This window comes from Thalassophryne amazonica, chromosome 13, assembly GCF_902500255.1.
Source record: "Thalassophryne amazonica chromosome 13, fThaAma1.1, whole genome shotgun sequence".
In the NCBI taxonomy this organism is placed as follows: domain Eukaryota; kingdom Metazoa; phylum Chordata; class Actinopteri; order Batrachoidiformes; family Batrachoididae; genus Thalassophryne; species Thalassophryne amazonica.
In genome coordinates, this window is record NC_047115.1 from 54,512,078 (window position 1) to 54,526,861 (window position 14,784).

At 41.1% G+C, this 14,784-nt stretch overlaps 1 protein-coding gene across 1 annotated transcript in view; it reads right to left on the bottom strand.

Moving 5' to 3' along the window:
- Positions 1 to 14,784, bottom strand: part of dst (dystonin) — a 318,051-nt gene that overhangs the window by 22,489 nt on the left and 280,778 nt on the right. Inside the window, exons 80-92 of the mRNA XM_034185302.1 lie at positions 12,366 to 12,485; positions 10,871 to 11,040; positions 10,604 to 10,763; positions 8,355 to 8,549; positions 8,144 to 8,272; positions 7,791 to 7,934; positions 6,333 to 6,521; positions 4,387 to 4,516; positions 3,999 to 4,162; positions 3,731 to 3,893; positions 2,312 to 2,466; positions 2,150 to 2,224; positions 1,910 to 1,927 (exon numbers count right to left, since the gene is read on the bottom strand). Of these exons, the coding sequence (XP_034041193.1) occupies positions 1,910 to 1,927; positions 2,150 to 2,224; positions 2,312 to 2,466; positions 3,731 to 3,893; positions 3,999 to 4,162; positions 4,387 to 4,516; positions 6,333 to 6,521; positions 7,791 to 7,934; positions 8,144 to 8,272; positions 8,355 to 8,549; positions 10,604 to 10,763; positions 10,871 to 11,040; positions 12,366 to 12,485 (1,812 nt within the window). The remainder of the gene's footprint in view (positions 1 to 1,909; positions 1,928 to 2,149; positions 2,225 to 2,311; positions 2,467 to 3,730; positions 3,894 to 3,998; positions 4,163 to 4,386; positions 4,517 to 6,332; positions 6,522 to 7,790; positions 7,935 to 8,143; positions 8,273 to 8,354; positions 8,550 to 10,603; positions 10,764 to 10,870; positions 11,041 to 12,365; positions 12,486 to 14,784) is intronic.

A 14,784-nucleotide genomic window follows, 5' to 3' on the forward strand; every position in this document is an offset into this window, starting at 1 on the left:
AGTCAGCACGGTTATTATAAGTAGAAAATGTTTTGGTTTATAATAAAAGAAAAAAAAAAACATTTTAACTGGTTACCATTATTTCTTATGAACGTTTCTGTCCCGGAAGTTTCTGGTTTCATCTTTGTTCCAAGCAATGTTTTGTTTTGTTTTTTTTTTTTTGTTTCTTGAGCCGGTTTTTCAGACTGAACGGTCCCCCTTAAAAATTGGTCTGCCCTGCCTTCACTGCGCATGCATCAGTTGGGACCACAGCAGCACATCTGAGTCTGACTCTTTACACCCAAAGCAATCAAGACAAATAATGTGATTATTAACCATCAGATGGCAAAGTAAAACTTTTTAAATCATTCTAAAGTCAGTTTTAAGTAGAAACTAGGCCGTTTTAAGCAATAATTGCCTCATTTCGCTACCGACGCACCAAAATGATGTATGCATAGTTGCACTTCACTTCTGCTGTGCTGCTACTGCACTTTGATCAGTCTACAGTCTTTTATTAAGAAATCATGCTGAATTTATGTGGAAATAATTGTTGTACAAAAGCTTCACATATCTGTTGCTGAGCTATATATGACTGGCAGGCGAAATGAGGCGATAATCGGTGGATTGCAGCTGACGCTTAGAAATGACGATGCTGACGCTCCAAAATGACACATACACAGTGAAGGCAGGGGGGACAGATTTTTAGGGAGGACGGTTTGGTTGGCGACACCTGTTCAAAATTTTGGTCTTAATTACAATATACATCAGACAATTTCCTGTAAACATCAACACATACTTCAGCATAATAACAAATTTGAAATATCCAAATATTCATTTAAACAATCAAATGTCAAAGATTTTGTACAGTTTATTAATATAATGTAAAATAACATCTTTTCAGATTTATAAAAAAAATACTTGATTACTTTGTGGATTTACAGTCCAATGCATGTTTGATCCCACACAGATAAACACAACAATAATCAATGCCTCATGAAATGATCAACATGAGGTTTTTTCTTCAAAAAAGTTGTCTTTATAAGTGATGTTTTGGTTTGCCGGCCAAAAAAGTACTGCTTTTAACACTGAGGTGGTGGACCTAAAAAACAACCCGTTTTCATAGGTTTGCTTCAAAAGGAAAGGAACTGCTGCTCACCCCGCCCCTTATCTCTTTGAGGGAGATGGTTCAGTCCATGTAGACATGTCACACAGAGTACAAAACAACTCTGTGCAAGTGGGAATTCATGAAGGAATTTCCCCATAACATATGTTACAGAAGTCTAAAACAAGCTACAGGCCTTTAACATGTTTAACATGAATCCTATCCATATTTAACTGCAAAAATGAGATAAAAACTGATTTGGTTTGCCATAACCCCTTTAAAGGTAAACGGTATTCACATGAGGTAAATTTTTCTCTATTCTTTGTTTATTTGAGACTTTTCATTGTTTCTGCAGCATTTTTGCTTCATACATTTTTTGTTTATTTGTTGTTTGTTTGTGGGATCGGGAGGTCTGGGCGGCTTTGCTTGAGCTGCTGCCCCCATGACCCGACTCCGGATAAAGCGGAAGAAAATGGATGGATGGATGTTTGTGGGATTTTTTGCACAGTACTGTATATTACAATAAATTAACCTAAACTTGCACACTTTTCTTGTTTCTCTGTTCTTTTAAAGATAAACTACACTTTTGAAACAAATTACATCTGAATTCCTAAACACCTCTGCCAATAGTAATTTTGCTGCCACAGATTATTTATTTATTTAATATTAATTATTTATTTATTTAAACCTACTTCTGAGTTCCAGCCTGTAAACATTACCCAGTAATCTGGGTAGAAAATGTTACACAAATATTGCAAATAAATGTTTAAAAAGCAGATAAGATTTGATAAGGCACAGAAAAGAAGGTTGAAAAGGTCACTTGTGTACCTGATTTCCAAGGTAGAACTGTTAATGTGAAAAACAAAATATACAGAGGTTAGACTTTTAGGTATTAAGTGGACTTTTTCCAACACATTCAGGACTTACCTTTTATCACTCAGAAAAAAAAACGTTTCTTTTCTCCGTGTGGAACTGAGCTACTTTATTTCCACAATTCCACTAACCATATTAATTAAAGCCAGTTTATTATGAAACGTGACTGATTCAAACAGATGAACTTCATCTTACCCGGTATTTGTTGGCACCAATTTGCTCCACTTGAAATCGTTTTGGACATTTGCATTTTGCCACCTGACGCGTAACCTTCAAACAGAGAGAGCATTTTACTCAACTGTAACAACACGTACCTCAATTGTGACATTTATCATTTCGAAACCAGCTTCCCATTACCTCATCCTCAATTTTATCAGCATCTGTTAGTGGTTTGTAAGCATCTTTGTTGGGATGAAGAGCAGCTACAAACTCGTAATAGTCGATGTAGCCATCACCATCTCTGTCGAATATGTCTGCCACTGCGCTCATTTCCAGCCGACTGGTGGGGAATTCTATGAAGATTCATTAATTTATTTTTTAAATGAAAGGCATCAGAGGACTAATGTGCTCTCTACACACCACAATATAAATGGACAAGTAAATATACATACGTAAGTCTGTATCTAAATTGTTTTTAACTATGTATGACTTCATCATATGACTTCTGTGTGACTTCATTTTGAAGTCATTCATACCAATCAATCACAAATATTTTTATTTTACTTTTGAAAGTCTATCCAAGCTTCATGATTTTTGAGATATATAAAAAGAGGGTGTTTTTCAGATCATGTTTTTCCTGACCATTGATCAAACTACTCCCAAAATCTAATCACCTCTAGATATCTATCCAGGTACTTTTCCCACCAAGTTTGATCCATCTAGGGTTCTTGGTTGTTGAGCTATACAAAAAAAAAAAACAATAAACTGTTTTTAGGGCCATTTCCTTGATCTTGACCTGTGGCCAAACTACTCTGAAATGTAATCAATCCAAGTAGAGCTCTGAGTGGGACTAATTTCTGTGTTGTGGTCCCGCTGAATTTCGGACCATTACCGCCCGCTGGTGTTTGTTACACCCCCGCCCATTCCCGTAATGTGTATGTCCAGTCCTGCCCGCACCAGCAGAAACTCTGAGAATTTATGCCCAAACAGTAAATAGAAATGCTTTGATTTTGTGTCTTCACCCCTCCTGCAGAAGAAAACACATCATTTAGGCTATTAATAAAGAGATTCATGGGGTTGTTTGTTTCTTTTCCCTGGCCTGTATGTCTTTTGATGCACTAAAACAACAAAGCACTCCTATTTCGTTGTTTTAATTTAAAGTGTTTCATATGTGTGCCATACATGGGCATGCAGTGTTGCTACAGTAACTCACTGCAGCATGTCTGTGTCTGTATATGTAACTATCCACTCCTGTGTTTCTGCTTCTGTTAAAGGAAAGACGTTCTATTTAAGATGAAATTAGCGTGTGGACACTGCATACTTTTACACTATTCTCCTTTGTTGACTGAATCATCCTGTCACTGAAGATCCCGCATTGTTTTTTTTTTTGCCGCCCACTCTTGCCCCCAATGCAGCCCTCTAAATCCAAGTAATATTCCAAATAATAGTCTGAAGGAAATCCATCCAGCCAATTTTGTGTTACGCTGTCCACAGACACTCACATACACACACATACCAGTGAACATAATATCCTGCTATTGCCGCTTTGCCATATAAAAAACAAGACTATTGCAGCATGAGGTGGCATTGTTTCCGGTGTATGTGTAGGTTGCTTACTGGAGGAGAGAATGCCCTCTATGAACTCCTGTCGGGTCACTTTGCCATCTTGATCTTTGTCTATGCGCCGGAAAAAGTCCATGACACGAGACTTTTTGTGGTTCATCCAGCGCATGTAGCGCTTCCGCCACACATCAAAGTCAAAGTTGGCAAATTCCTTCAGCTGTACAATGAAACAAAAAGTTAAAAATAGAGTTTTAAAAATTTACAGATGTGTGAAAAAAGAAGGATTCCGTGAGTAATCTGTGTAAAATATGTGCGACTTTACCTCCTCCAACCTATCCAAGGCATCATTCAGTTTCCTCCTCCTCTCCAAAGCCAACAGCCACACCTGCTGCCACTTGCTGACCAGTAGGTTCACCCGAGGGTTCTTGGTTTCAATGGGAGCTTGTGTTGCTGATGTGTACATCGTTTGTGTAGGTGAACTTTTTCCTGTAAATAAAAACAAAACCATTCATAGTGACTTTTTTTTCCACTAAATCCTCCTCTGCATTTGTTATGTACAAAGGAAAAAAAAAAGTGTCATGGATGTGGTGTGACATCACTGCAGGTGTTATAATGAACATGCTGAGGATGTCACATCATCCTGCAGTGACTCAGCACTGGGCCAGATGGCTCAGGTCACGCTTTATAAAGGCTGTTTTGCAGACACGTACTTCCAGCTCTTCCTTTGTTGAACACCGGGATGTGAGACTGAATCTGGGGTTCCACTGCAGCTTTCCTTTTGTGTGTCTTTGTGATTTTGTCAACATCTGGCTGCTTCCTGGTCATTTCCTCCATGAATGCCTGCAGGGCAAAGCAATAAGCAAGCTTTCAGTTTCTTTAATGTACTCAGACGTAAGCTGGCATCAAGCAGGCACTTTGGATCAGTATCAGACAGATCCAAAATTACTGACTTTGATACTGGATTTTTTTTTAAATAAATATGATCTGAGTCTTCTATTGCACCCTAACCCAAAAATTTGTATTTACAAATACCATATTTTAAGACAAAAGGGGAAAAGGTATTTGTTTGGTATCGCTGTCAGCAGATAATAAAGGTTCCAGTTTCAGTATAATATCAGACATGCAAAAGCGGTGTCGTGCCATCCCAGCTCATTAGGTATTCAGTTATTATAATGAGATGTAAACCACAATACAAGGAGACAAAAACGTCCGCCCAAAGTTGGTCCTATTTAGGTGTTAAAAGTAAAAATTGCTCACAGAACAACAGGCAGTTGAACTGCTTAATATCCCTCGAAACATTCTTGAATTTTCTTTACTTATGCACATTAGCACATAATTAACAGCAGCCAAGCCAGTCTGCTCTGTTTAAGCCTGATCCTGTCATTACTTGGAGGGTGGACCTCTTTGGAAGGGGTTGGACGGGGGATCTCTTTGAAAGCCCAGGGGCTGTGTGTGTTTCTCATGGTAAAACAGAGTATGTTCGTTTTGTGAATTGTTTTGTAATTTGTGTCTGTAGCATGGCCCAAGCAGAGGGTCACCCCTTTGAGTCTGGTCTGCTTGAGCTTTCCTCCATCAGAGGGAGTTTTTCCATACCACTGTTGCTCTGTGGGTTGGTAAGGTTAGACCTTTTGTGAAGCGCCTTGAGGCAACCTTGTTGTGATTTGGTGCTATATAAATGAAAATAAATTGAAATTGAAATTAAAACTGGAGTTGCTCCAGGAAGGACATCTCATATATAAAAAAAAAATGCTAAATCCCAGATCTGGGGGGGGGGGGGGGGGGGGACCCTGAACATCTGGGAGCAGTTGCAAGGCTCACAACAACATAGTTAGTTGTAAAAATTATACTATTAGTGTCACTTTAATATACACGTGTATACCCATTCTCAATCATAGCACATTCCTGACCAAAATTAAAGAGAAAAAAAAAAAAACATAAAATCACTTTTTTATATCATCCTGACTAATATGCAAACATGTATTAAATAACCATAAAATGTAAGTGGGATGGGGGGGTGTACATTGTTCTAAGTATCAAGTGTCTCCCAGTTATTCTTAATGAGCCATCGCATTCAAGACAAAGAAAATAATATTAACATCCTCAGTGATATGCTTTACATATGCACCAAGCAAGCTCATCTTCATACTCAGCAAGGGGGTCATAAGGTAAGTATCAAATATATACAATGTATTATGAATAATTTGTTATATTCAAAGGTGGTAAATGACTTCATCCTTATTAATACAGAAAATATAGGCAGAAAACAACCTTAAATGATTAGTTTATCTGTTCTCCATGAGGAACCTATGATGTAAGTGTCAAGCTACTACTGTGTGCTACTGGGTTATTTTATTCAAAAGAAAAAACAATTCATACTCATTAACCACGTAATCCGAAAATATAAAAAGGTCAACTCGTCCCCAGGAGGCACCTATAACAAAAGTATCAATTATATACAATGCATTCCTACTGAGTTATTGTGTGCAAAAAAATATCCACATGCACACAGACAGACACAGCCACATATGACAATATAACACCCCGTGTTTTCTGTATGCAGTGGCGGAACATAAACTTTATGATTTCCAGCAAAAACAATTTTTTGGGGGGGGGAAATTAGGTTGGAAAGAATTTTTTTTCTGCTGTCTTACTGTACCTGGTGTTCTGCTATGAGGTTTTTGACCTCTTCAATCTCCTGTGGGAAGGGCTCTTTGTCCTTATCGCTGACATTGGTTTCAGCCCACTGCAACCAGGTCAGCAGATTCTCCAGCAGCTCCTGAGTGGCCAACAGATCACTGAGGGCCACCGCCAGTCGCTGTTGGTGCTGCCTGGCCCAAGCCTGCACCTGGTACAGCAACATTACACAAAGAACACGTATTGTACAATCACACCTGGAAACACAAAGGTTTGTGTAAGCCAGTGTTTGACAAAGGTGCACACTGGAAGGCTTCACAGGCCCATTAATTTTGTATAACTGAGATCATTTCTGTCCAATATTTCTCAAATCCTTTTCAGATGAGGTCTCGAGTTTGAAAATGTATTTGTGCACATGTGTTTCCAGTAGGTTTCCCACAGATCTGATATGAGTAAGATGAGGACCACTTATGTTCATATTGTATAAAGGCCATGGCTACCAACTCAGAGGGGGCATAATATTTGCTATTGTAGCAAATGAGTGTAAATTAGTTGAGAGAGAAAAACTACCTTATTGGCCAGAATATAACATGATCTGATTATAAGGTGACCCCCTCTCCTTTTAAAGAGAATTTTATTGAAAAATACATATTAAAAAATGCTTTCAGCACATGGACAGAAAAAAACAGGTGAGATTGTATAATGAAGTAATGCAGTAAAGGTCCATCGTGGCTATTCAGATAATCAGTCAATCAATTGTCAGTCAATCAATTCTCCATAGGAGGAACTTTCTGCACATGCTCACCAACTGTGTGATGAAATAAGACTGGCGATGTCCATGAAATTACGAGGGAAGCCAACTGGAGATTTTAGAAAATGTTTCAAAAATCTTTCATTGTTTTGATGGCCAAAAACAAGTGTGTATGAACCACCAGTTCCTGATGTAGAATTGTCCAAGGGAGAGGAAGAGGTGGACGCACAGTGTGATGTAATTCTGCTGCTCTCTTTATTAAGATCAAATCTCTGCTCATGCACTTTGAGGAGTAAAAATAGAATAATGTGGGTCTATCGTTGAAATAGAATTGCACTGTTAAGTATAGGAGTTGCTTTGTCAAAAATTGCATGTCAAAAATAGCCATATAACAGTTCAGATGGACACACTTGTTTCATGAGTATTTGGTGCCACTTACTGTTGTGGATGGAAAAGACATGTAAATGTTGAGATCCTGAATATAAGACAAGCCCATTTTTTGGATGTACGTATGTAAATACCATTTTATATTTGTATTTCCAGTGAATAAAGCTGCAATTAACAGCTTGTAAGTAGAAATGAACACACAGGTACACTGAAAGGAGGTGTGATTGTTTATGTTGCAGCCCTAATTCAGTGAATTTGGTTAAAAATCTTGTGTCCACTCTCCAACAATTGTGGAGAGCATAGAGTAAAGTGGTATGTATGCACATGAATATGTAAACAGACCTCTTCAAATCGAGCTTTAATTATGGTGTTCCAGTGTTTGATGGTAGTTATGGAGTCGGGATGGCAGATGCTCAGGATTTCTTCACCCATACTGGTTGCTTTCATCAGAGCCATTCTCTTTTCCTCCAGTTTTTTCATGAAATCCTACAAAGGGAATTACATTTATATTTACATCTGGATATAAAGGATCTCCACTCAAGAAATTACCTGAAATTGGAGTTATCCAGAGCTATTTCCAGTGAGAAGATATCACTTATAAAATCACAATGTATGCAATCTGAGATTTAGGAATGGAAGGCAATAAAGCATTATAGTACAATCAACATTCCAAAAAGAATATATATCTAAATTGCCTTGTGTTGTTCGATGAGCCTGCGTAAGGCCTCCTCATCATCTGGCAGGCTACCATGGAAACGTAAACCCTGCTCAGCCTCAGCCAGCCATTCCAGGAGGATATGAACAACAGAGTGGAACTCTTCAGCCTAAAGCCGGATGAAACCAATCAATCACACATGCTGTATACCTTTATGTTACATATCTGCCTAAGGATAGCACGGGCCTTACCTGACAGAGAGCCTGCTCCAGCCGGGTTTGCTTGGACACAGAGAGGTTGCACACAGTCTCCCAGCGGGTACTCAGCTCCTGCATCTGGGCTTTGACCCAGGAGGAGTCATCATGACTGTTTTCAATCAGCTCCTTGGCTGAACGTTTTAGGGCCTGAATGCTTACTGTCTTCTTTCCCAACTCCTTTTGGAAAACCTACAGAGAATGGGAAAGCACAGGGTCATACTGAGACACTAAATGTAACTACCCACCTACACTACTGCACACTGGATGTAATATTACCCACACTACCTCAATGCCAGCTCTTCATGCAGATGCAAAATTTCAATCTTGCACGTGTGTGTGTAGACATATACCTTTATAAACACATTACTATGTATGTTTTTTCCTCAAAATTCTACTCACAATACCCCATAATGACTGCATGAAAAAAGATTTGTTGAAATTTTTGAAAATAAAAACAGAAAACTAAAACCACGTGTACATAAGTATTCACAGCCTTTGCCATGAAGCTCAAAATTGAGCTCAGGTCCCTCCTGTTTCCACTGATCATCCTTGAGATGTTTCTACAGTGTCACTGGAGTCCACCTGGGGTAAATGCAGTTGATTGTACATGACTGGACATGAAACATGTCTGACATTTTGACGGTCCCAATGATCACAGTGGCCTTCATCATCCATAAATGGAAGACATTTAGATCCACCAGGACCCTTTATAGACCTGGCCGCCTGTCTAAACTGAGCGATCGGGGGAGAAGGGCCTTAGCCAAGAAAGTGACCAAGAACCCGATGGTCACTCTGTCAGAGCTCCAGCATTCCTCTGTGAGGAGAGGAGAGCCTTCCAGAAGGACAACCAACTCTGCAGCAATCCACCAATCAGGCCTGTATGGCAAAGTGGCCAGACAGAAGCCACTCCTGAGTAAAAGGCACATGGCAGCCCACCTGGAGTTTGCCAAAAGGCACCTGAAGGAGTCTCAGACCATAAGAAACAAAATCTTCTGGTCTGATGAGACAAAGATTGAACTTTTTGGCATGAATGCCAGGCATCATGCTTGAAGGAAACAAGGCACCATCCTTACAGTGAAGCACGGTGGGGGCAGCATCATGTTGTGGGGATGTTTTTCAACAGCAGGAACTGGGAGACTAGTCAGGGCTGAGGGAAAGATGAATGCAACAATGTACAGAGACATCCTGGATGAAAACCTGGTCCAGAGTGCTCTTGACCTCAGACTGGGGCGATGGTTCATCTTTCAGCAGGACAATGACCCTAAGCACACAGCCAAGATATCAAAGGAATGGACAACTCTGAATGTTATTGAGTGCCCCAAACCACAGCCCAGACCTGAATCTGATTGAACATCTCCGGAGAGATCTGAAAATGGCTGTGCACCGACGCTCCCCATCCAACCTGATGGAGCTGGAAAGGTGCTGCAAAGAGGAATGGACAAAACTGCCCAAAGATAGGTGCATCAAGCTTGTGGCATCATATTCAAGAAGACTTGAAGCTGTAATTGCTGCCAAAAGTGCATTAACAAAGTACTGAGCAAAGGGTGTGAAGAATTACGTACATGTGTTTTCTTAGTTTTTTATTTTGAATACATTAGCAAAAATTTCAACAAAACTTTTTCATGCTGTCATTATGGGATGTTGTGAGTAGAATTTTGAGGGAAAAATGAATTTACTCCATTTTGGAATAAGGCTGTATGGCAACACAATGTGGGAAAAGTGAAGTGCTGTGAATACTTTCTGGAGGCACCGTATGGCAAGTTGACCAAATTAGACCATATTAATGGTTATTAGAATGTTAAAATATCCAAATTTCAACAAATTCAGCTTCTGTTTACCAGGTTTGCAGTCGTGATTGTTGAGGTACTGAAAACAAAATGTTTGGTTGCTTTTCTGGCCTTGTTATTAATGATAACATTTGAAATGATGAGCAAACATAATACTGTTGGATTTTCAGACATCCTGAGCCTCAAAGAACAGGGAGTGTGAGAGAAAAGGGATTATAATGCTACCTTTTGTGCTGATAGAATTTACTGTCCAACTTTGGTGTGGCTTAAGCGTCCTTTGCTTTCTATTATGATAAAAGACAGTGAGCGATGAAAGGCAAGAGCGCAATTAATGTGGTCATGAAAATGTGTTGCTCTCATCTTTGAAGTTGGCTTTAAGGTAAGAGATACAAAAAAGTGGACAAATGCGGGAACTTTGAATCTATGTCATTTGTGGCCTGGTGGCATTTTGTCTACCTTGTGGTTGTCAATCAGGTTGAGAACCAGGTCTATGTCTCCATGCACTGGTTGGTCTTCAGCGAGCTGAGGTTCCACTCTATACAGCCAGTCAATAAGGGCTTGCAGAGCATCGGTAAACTGGCCAGAGAACAAAAGGGCTTCCTCCAGCTTGTTCTGTCTGCAGGAAAAGTACAAACCTGAACGAAGACATCTGTCAAAGTGCTGCTAAACTCCATCCTCAATAGGCAAGTCATCCGTATGGTTAAAGAGAAAATGTTTTCTTACCTTTCCACTGACTTGCCACAGACTGTGTCCCATTTGTCTCTGAGTTCACTCAGCATGTCATCCAGCTTCTGATTATCATCCTGAAGACACGTCTTTTCTTTCAGGGCTCGGCCTGTTCGAGTGGTAGTGTCATACACAGAATGTTTGCTACCCAGAGCTTTCTGGAACTCCTGAACACATCCACATAGAGAAACTGCATTATTAAACTGTTCTCATCTAGTGTCCTGTTTGAGTCTTACTTTATAGAACATTTAGAAAATAAGACTGGAATTATGAAGTTCATTGGATTGCTGGACTTCTATATCTTGAGATGCATATGGTTAGACAGTTCATTTAACTACTGCTGACATGCTAGACAATATCATTGTATGAGCTTTGCGATTACATAGACAATATTGTGTAAGGAAACAAAAATGGGGTCAAAACTCAAGAGAATTTACAGATTAAAAGTATCCAAAAGCAGGGTCACCCCGATACATTTGGTCCAGCCCAGGATTATGATGGGATTAGCACAATCTCCTCGCACAACACTGTAAAAACAACAGTAAACTGGGTAGTATATACTGTAAACAAATACACTAATGTGCTTTGTTTAGTGCAACTCCAAAAAAAAAAAAAGGTTGTAATTGTGGTACCATACATGTGATTCATTAAACAGCAGTCTCACATTCATTTCATGAAAAATATATTAGAGCTGTCAATCAATTAAAATATTTAATTGTGATTAATTGCATGACTGTCCATAGTTAACTTGTAATTAATTCCAAAATAATCACACATTTTTTTTATCTTAAATCCAAGCTGCATGTTAATGTTTGTTATCATTTAGTTATTAAAAAAATTGTTTAAATATCTTTTCAATTGCACTAATACAGAACTGTTGTATTAAAATGAGGACACTCAGATTAACAGTGACCAAAGGATGTTTTAATTGTTAAAAATTAATTCATTCTCAATATTACTATTACTACAAGGGCAAGAAAACTCACTTATTTATTGTGGAAATCACAACCTGATTGGCTGGGGGGAAGGTAATATCACACTCACCGTTCATCAGAAACAGAATTGTTGTATATTTGAAATAATGTGTGATTGTTTTTAACTTTCACCATGGGAGCTCTGAGCCTGTGACTGATCCATGCTTATGTAACAGAATAAGACTGATGCACTGTTAAGAACTGACACCAGGTTTAGAGCAACACAGCACACATGAACTTATTTGGTGACTTGGTTTTATTTGAGCTGATAAAAATCAATCAAAAAATGCCTAGATTGAGCATTTCCTGATGTCCCAAACTATGGGACAGGCCACGGGTCTCAGGCGGTGCAGAAAAAAAAAAAATTAGTGGTGTTAAAGGAATTTACATTAACACGTTATCGTGATAATTTTGGCAGACCTATACAACCTATACATATTTTGCTTGTTCGGCAGAAAAAAACTCAGGTATTGTCATTGTGACTTGAGAATACAACTGTTAAGGCAATACTTAGTCACCTTGTGCTGCACAAGCTGTATCTTGATTTTGTCAGGATCATTGGCAATTTCCACTTCTGAATCGAGAGTCGTCTCAGATTCGTCCAACCATTCCATCAGCTTATTCCAAGTTTCATGGAACTAATGGTGGATAAAGGAGTTAACACAGAGGTAAGAGTCAAAAAGGCACAAGTTGACTTAATTTATCAAGTCAACTTTTATTTATTTATTTATTAATTATTATTTATTTATTTATTTATTATTTTATTTAATGATTAGACCAGTATTTCCCAATCCTGTTGTGTGGGCCGCCAGAAGAGGATGTACTGCTGGCCCACCACCAAAGGGCGCCCTGCCTGAAGTGCGGGCTTCAGGCACGAGAGGGCGCTGCCGCCACGGACACAGCCGGGAGTGACAGCTGTCACTCATTAATTCCTGACAGCTGTCACACATTCTTCATCATCGCACTCCATAAAGACCAGACGTCATCTCCACCTCATCGCCGAGATATCATACTTCATTAGAGGTAATATCCTCAGCCGTTTGTGTCTTTTGCAATATATCTGTATATTGTGAGTGTTTGCAGGAGTACCGGTTCCTTTTTCTGTGGAGGCTGAGTGAGTGCAGGACGGCACTCTTTTCCCCTGAGGAATCACTGCGGTACTCTGCAACATATTGAGTGAGAGGTGGAGGTGGCATTCCCACCGCTGTTGTTACTGGGTGTACACACACCCACACTTGACTGTCTTTGTTCTTCGCCAGCAGTACCAGATCCGACAGTCGGGGACGGTGATCACCTGGGAATTCGGGACTTGGCGGCTCCAGTATTCACCGGGTTCTGTGGGGGCGGAAATCATGTGGTTCCAGCTCTTCTCAGGACAGACGTCTTCTATCCTCGAGCCTGCCCACATGTCACCTTTGTAATTTGACTGTAATTATATTCTGAGATTGTCTGTATGTTCGTTGTGCACGTTTCACAACATTAAATTGTTACCTTTTGACCGTTCATTTGCGCCCCCTGTTGTGGGTCCGTGTCACTACACTTTCACAACAGGATATCTCGGCCAGCGTCATGGACTCCGAGGGGTGTCACCCGGCTGTTGAACGACCAATGGGAGAGCAGGGAGCGCAGGCGTCTGCAGGAGGCGTGATTGGTGAGCTATAGCACATTCTCACCGCCTTTACAGCTCGGATGGACCAAATGACCGCAGGGTGGAGGCTCTCTCCGCACAGATGGCAGCGAGCGCTCAGGGCGCTGCTGCAGCTTGTCCTCCTGCCGACCCTGTGCAGAATATGAACGTTCCAGTGGTGGTTCAACAACCCCTCGCACCATCCCCTGAAGCATACATAAGCCCTCCTGAGCCGTACGGAGGTTGTGTGGAGACGTGCGCGGACTTTCTCATGCAATGTTCGCTCGTCTTCGCACAACGTCCCGTCATGTACGCGTCAGATGCTAGTAAAATAGCTTATGTGATTGCTCTGCTTCGGGGTAAAGCACGCGCCTGGGCTACGGCGCTCTGGGAACAGAACTCACGGTTGTTATCAGCATACACTGGGTTTGTGGGGGAGTTCAGAACAGTGTTTGATCACCCTAACAGAGGAGAGACCGCTTCAACCGTGCTGCTGTCAATGAGACAGGGATGCGAGAGCGCAGCCGCTTATGCAGTCAACTTCAGCATCGCGGCTGCGAGGTCCGGCTGGAATAACGTTGCGCTCCGCGCCGCCTTCATAAACGGACTGTCGTTGGTTCTGAAGGAGCAGCTGGTAGCTAAGGAGGAACCGCGGGATTTAGATGGGCTTATCGATCTCGTTATACAGTTAGACAATTGGTTGGAGGAACGCCGTCGGGAGCGAGGCGAAGGACGTGACCGGATACGCGCCGCCCCTCTCCCTTCCGGGTTCGAAAAGGCGCCGCCCTCCCCACGCTCCACAACCACAGCGCTCCGTGGGGTAACAGCTCCCCCTGCTGACGTTGTTAGGGAAACGCACAGGGCCAAAATGAGGAGGCTGATCCGCGGGGAGTGTTTTCTCTGCAGCTCAAAGGAGCACATACAGAAAAACTGCCCCAAAGGGCCAAAACGACAACACTCGCCCTTAGAGACTGGGCTAAGGGGGGGTCAAAACATTCAATTGAGACACACACAGATTGCCACACGACTCCCAGTCATAATCCTGAGCGGGGATTTAACCCTTCAAGCCCCAGCACTGGTGGACACGGGGTCAGAAGGGAATCTGCTAGACAGCAGATGGGCAAGGGAGGTAGGGCTCCCTCTGGTGGCACTTCCTTCGCCATTACAGGTCCGGGCACTAGATGGCACCCTCCTCCCTTTACTCACACACAAGACACAACCAGTAACTCTGGTGGTGTCTGGAAACCATCGGGAGGAGATTGAGTTTTTTGTAACTCCTTCTACCTCCCGCGTGATTTTGGGCTTCCCAT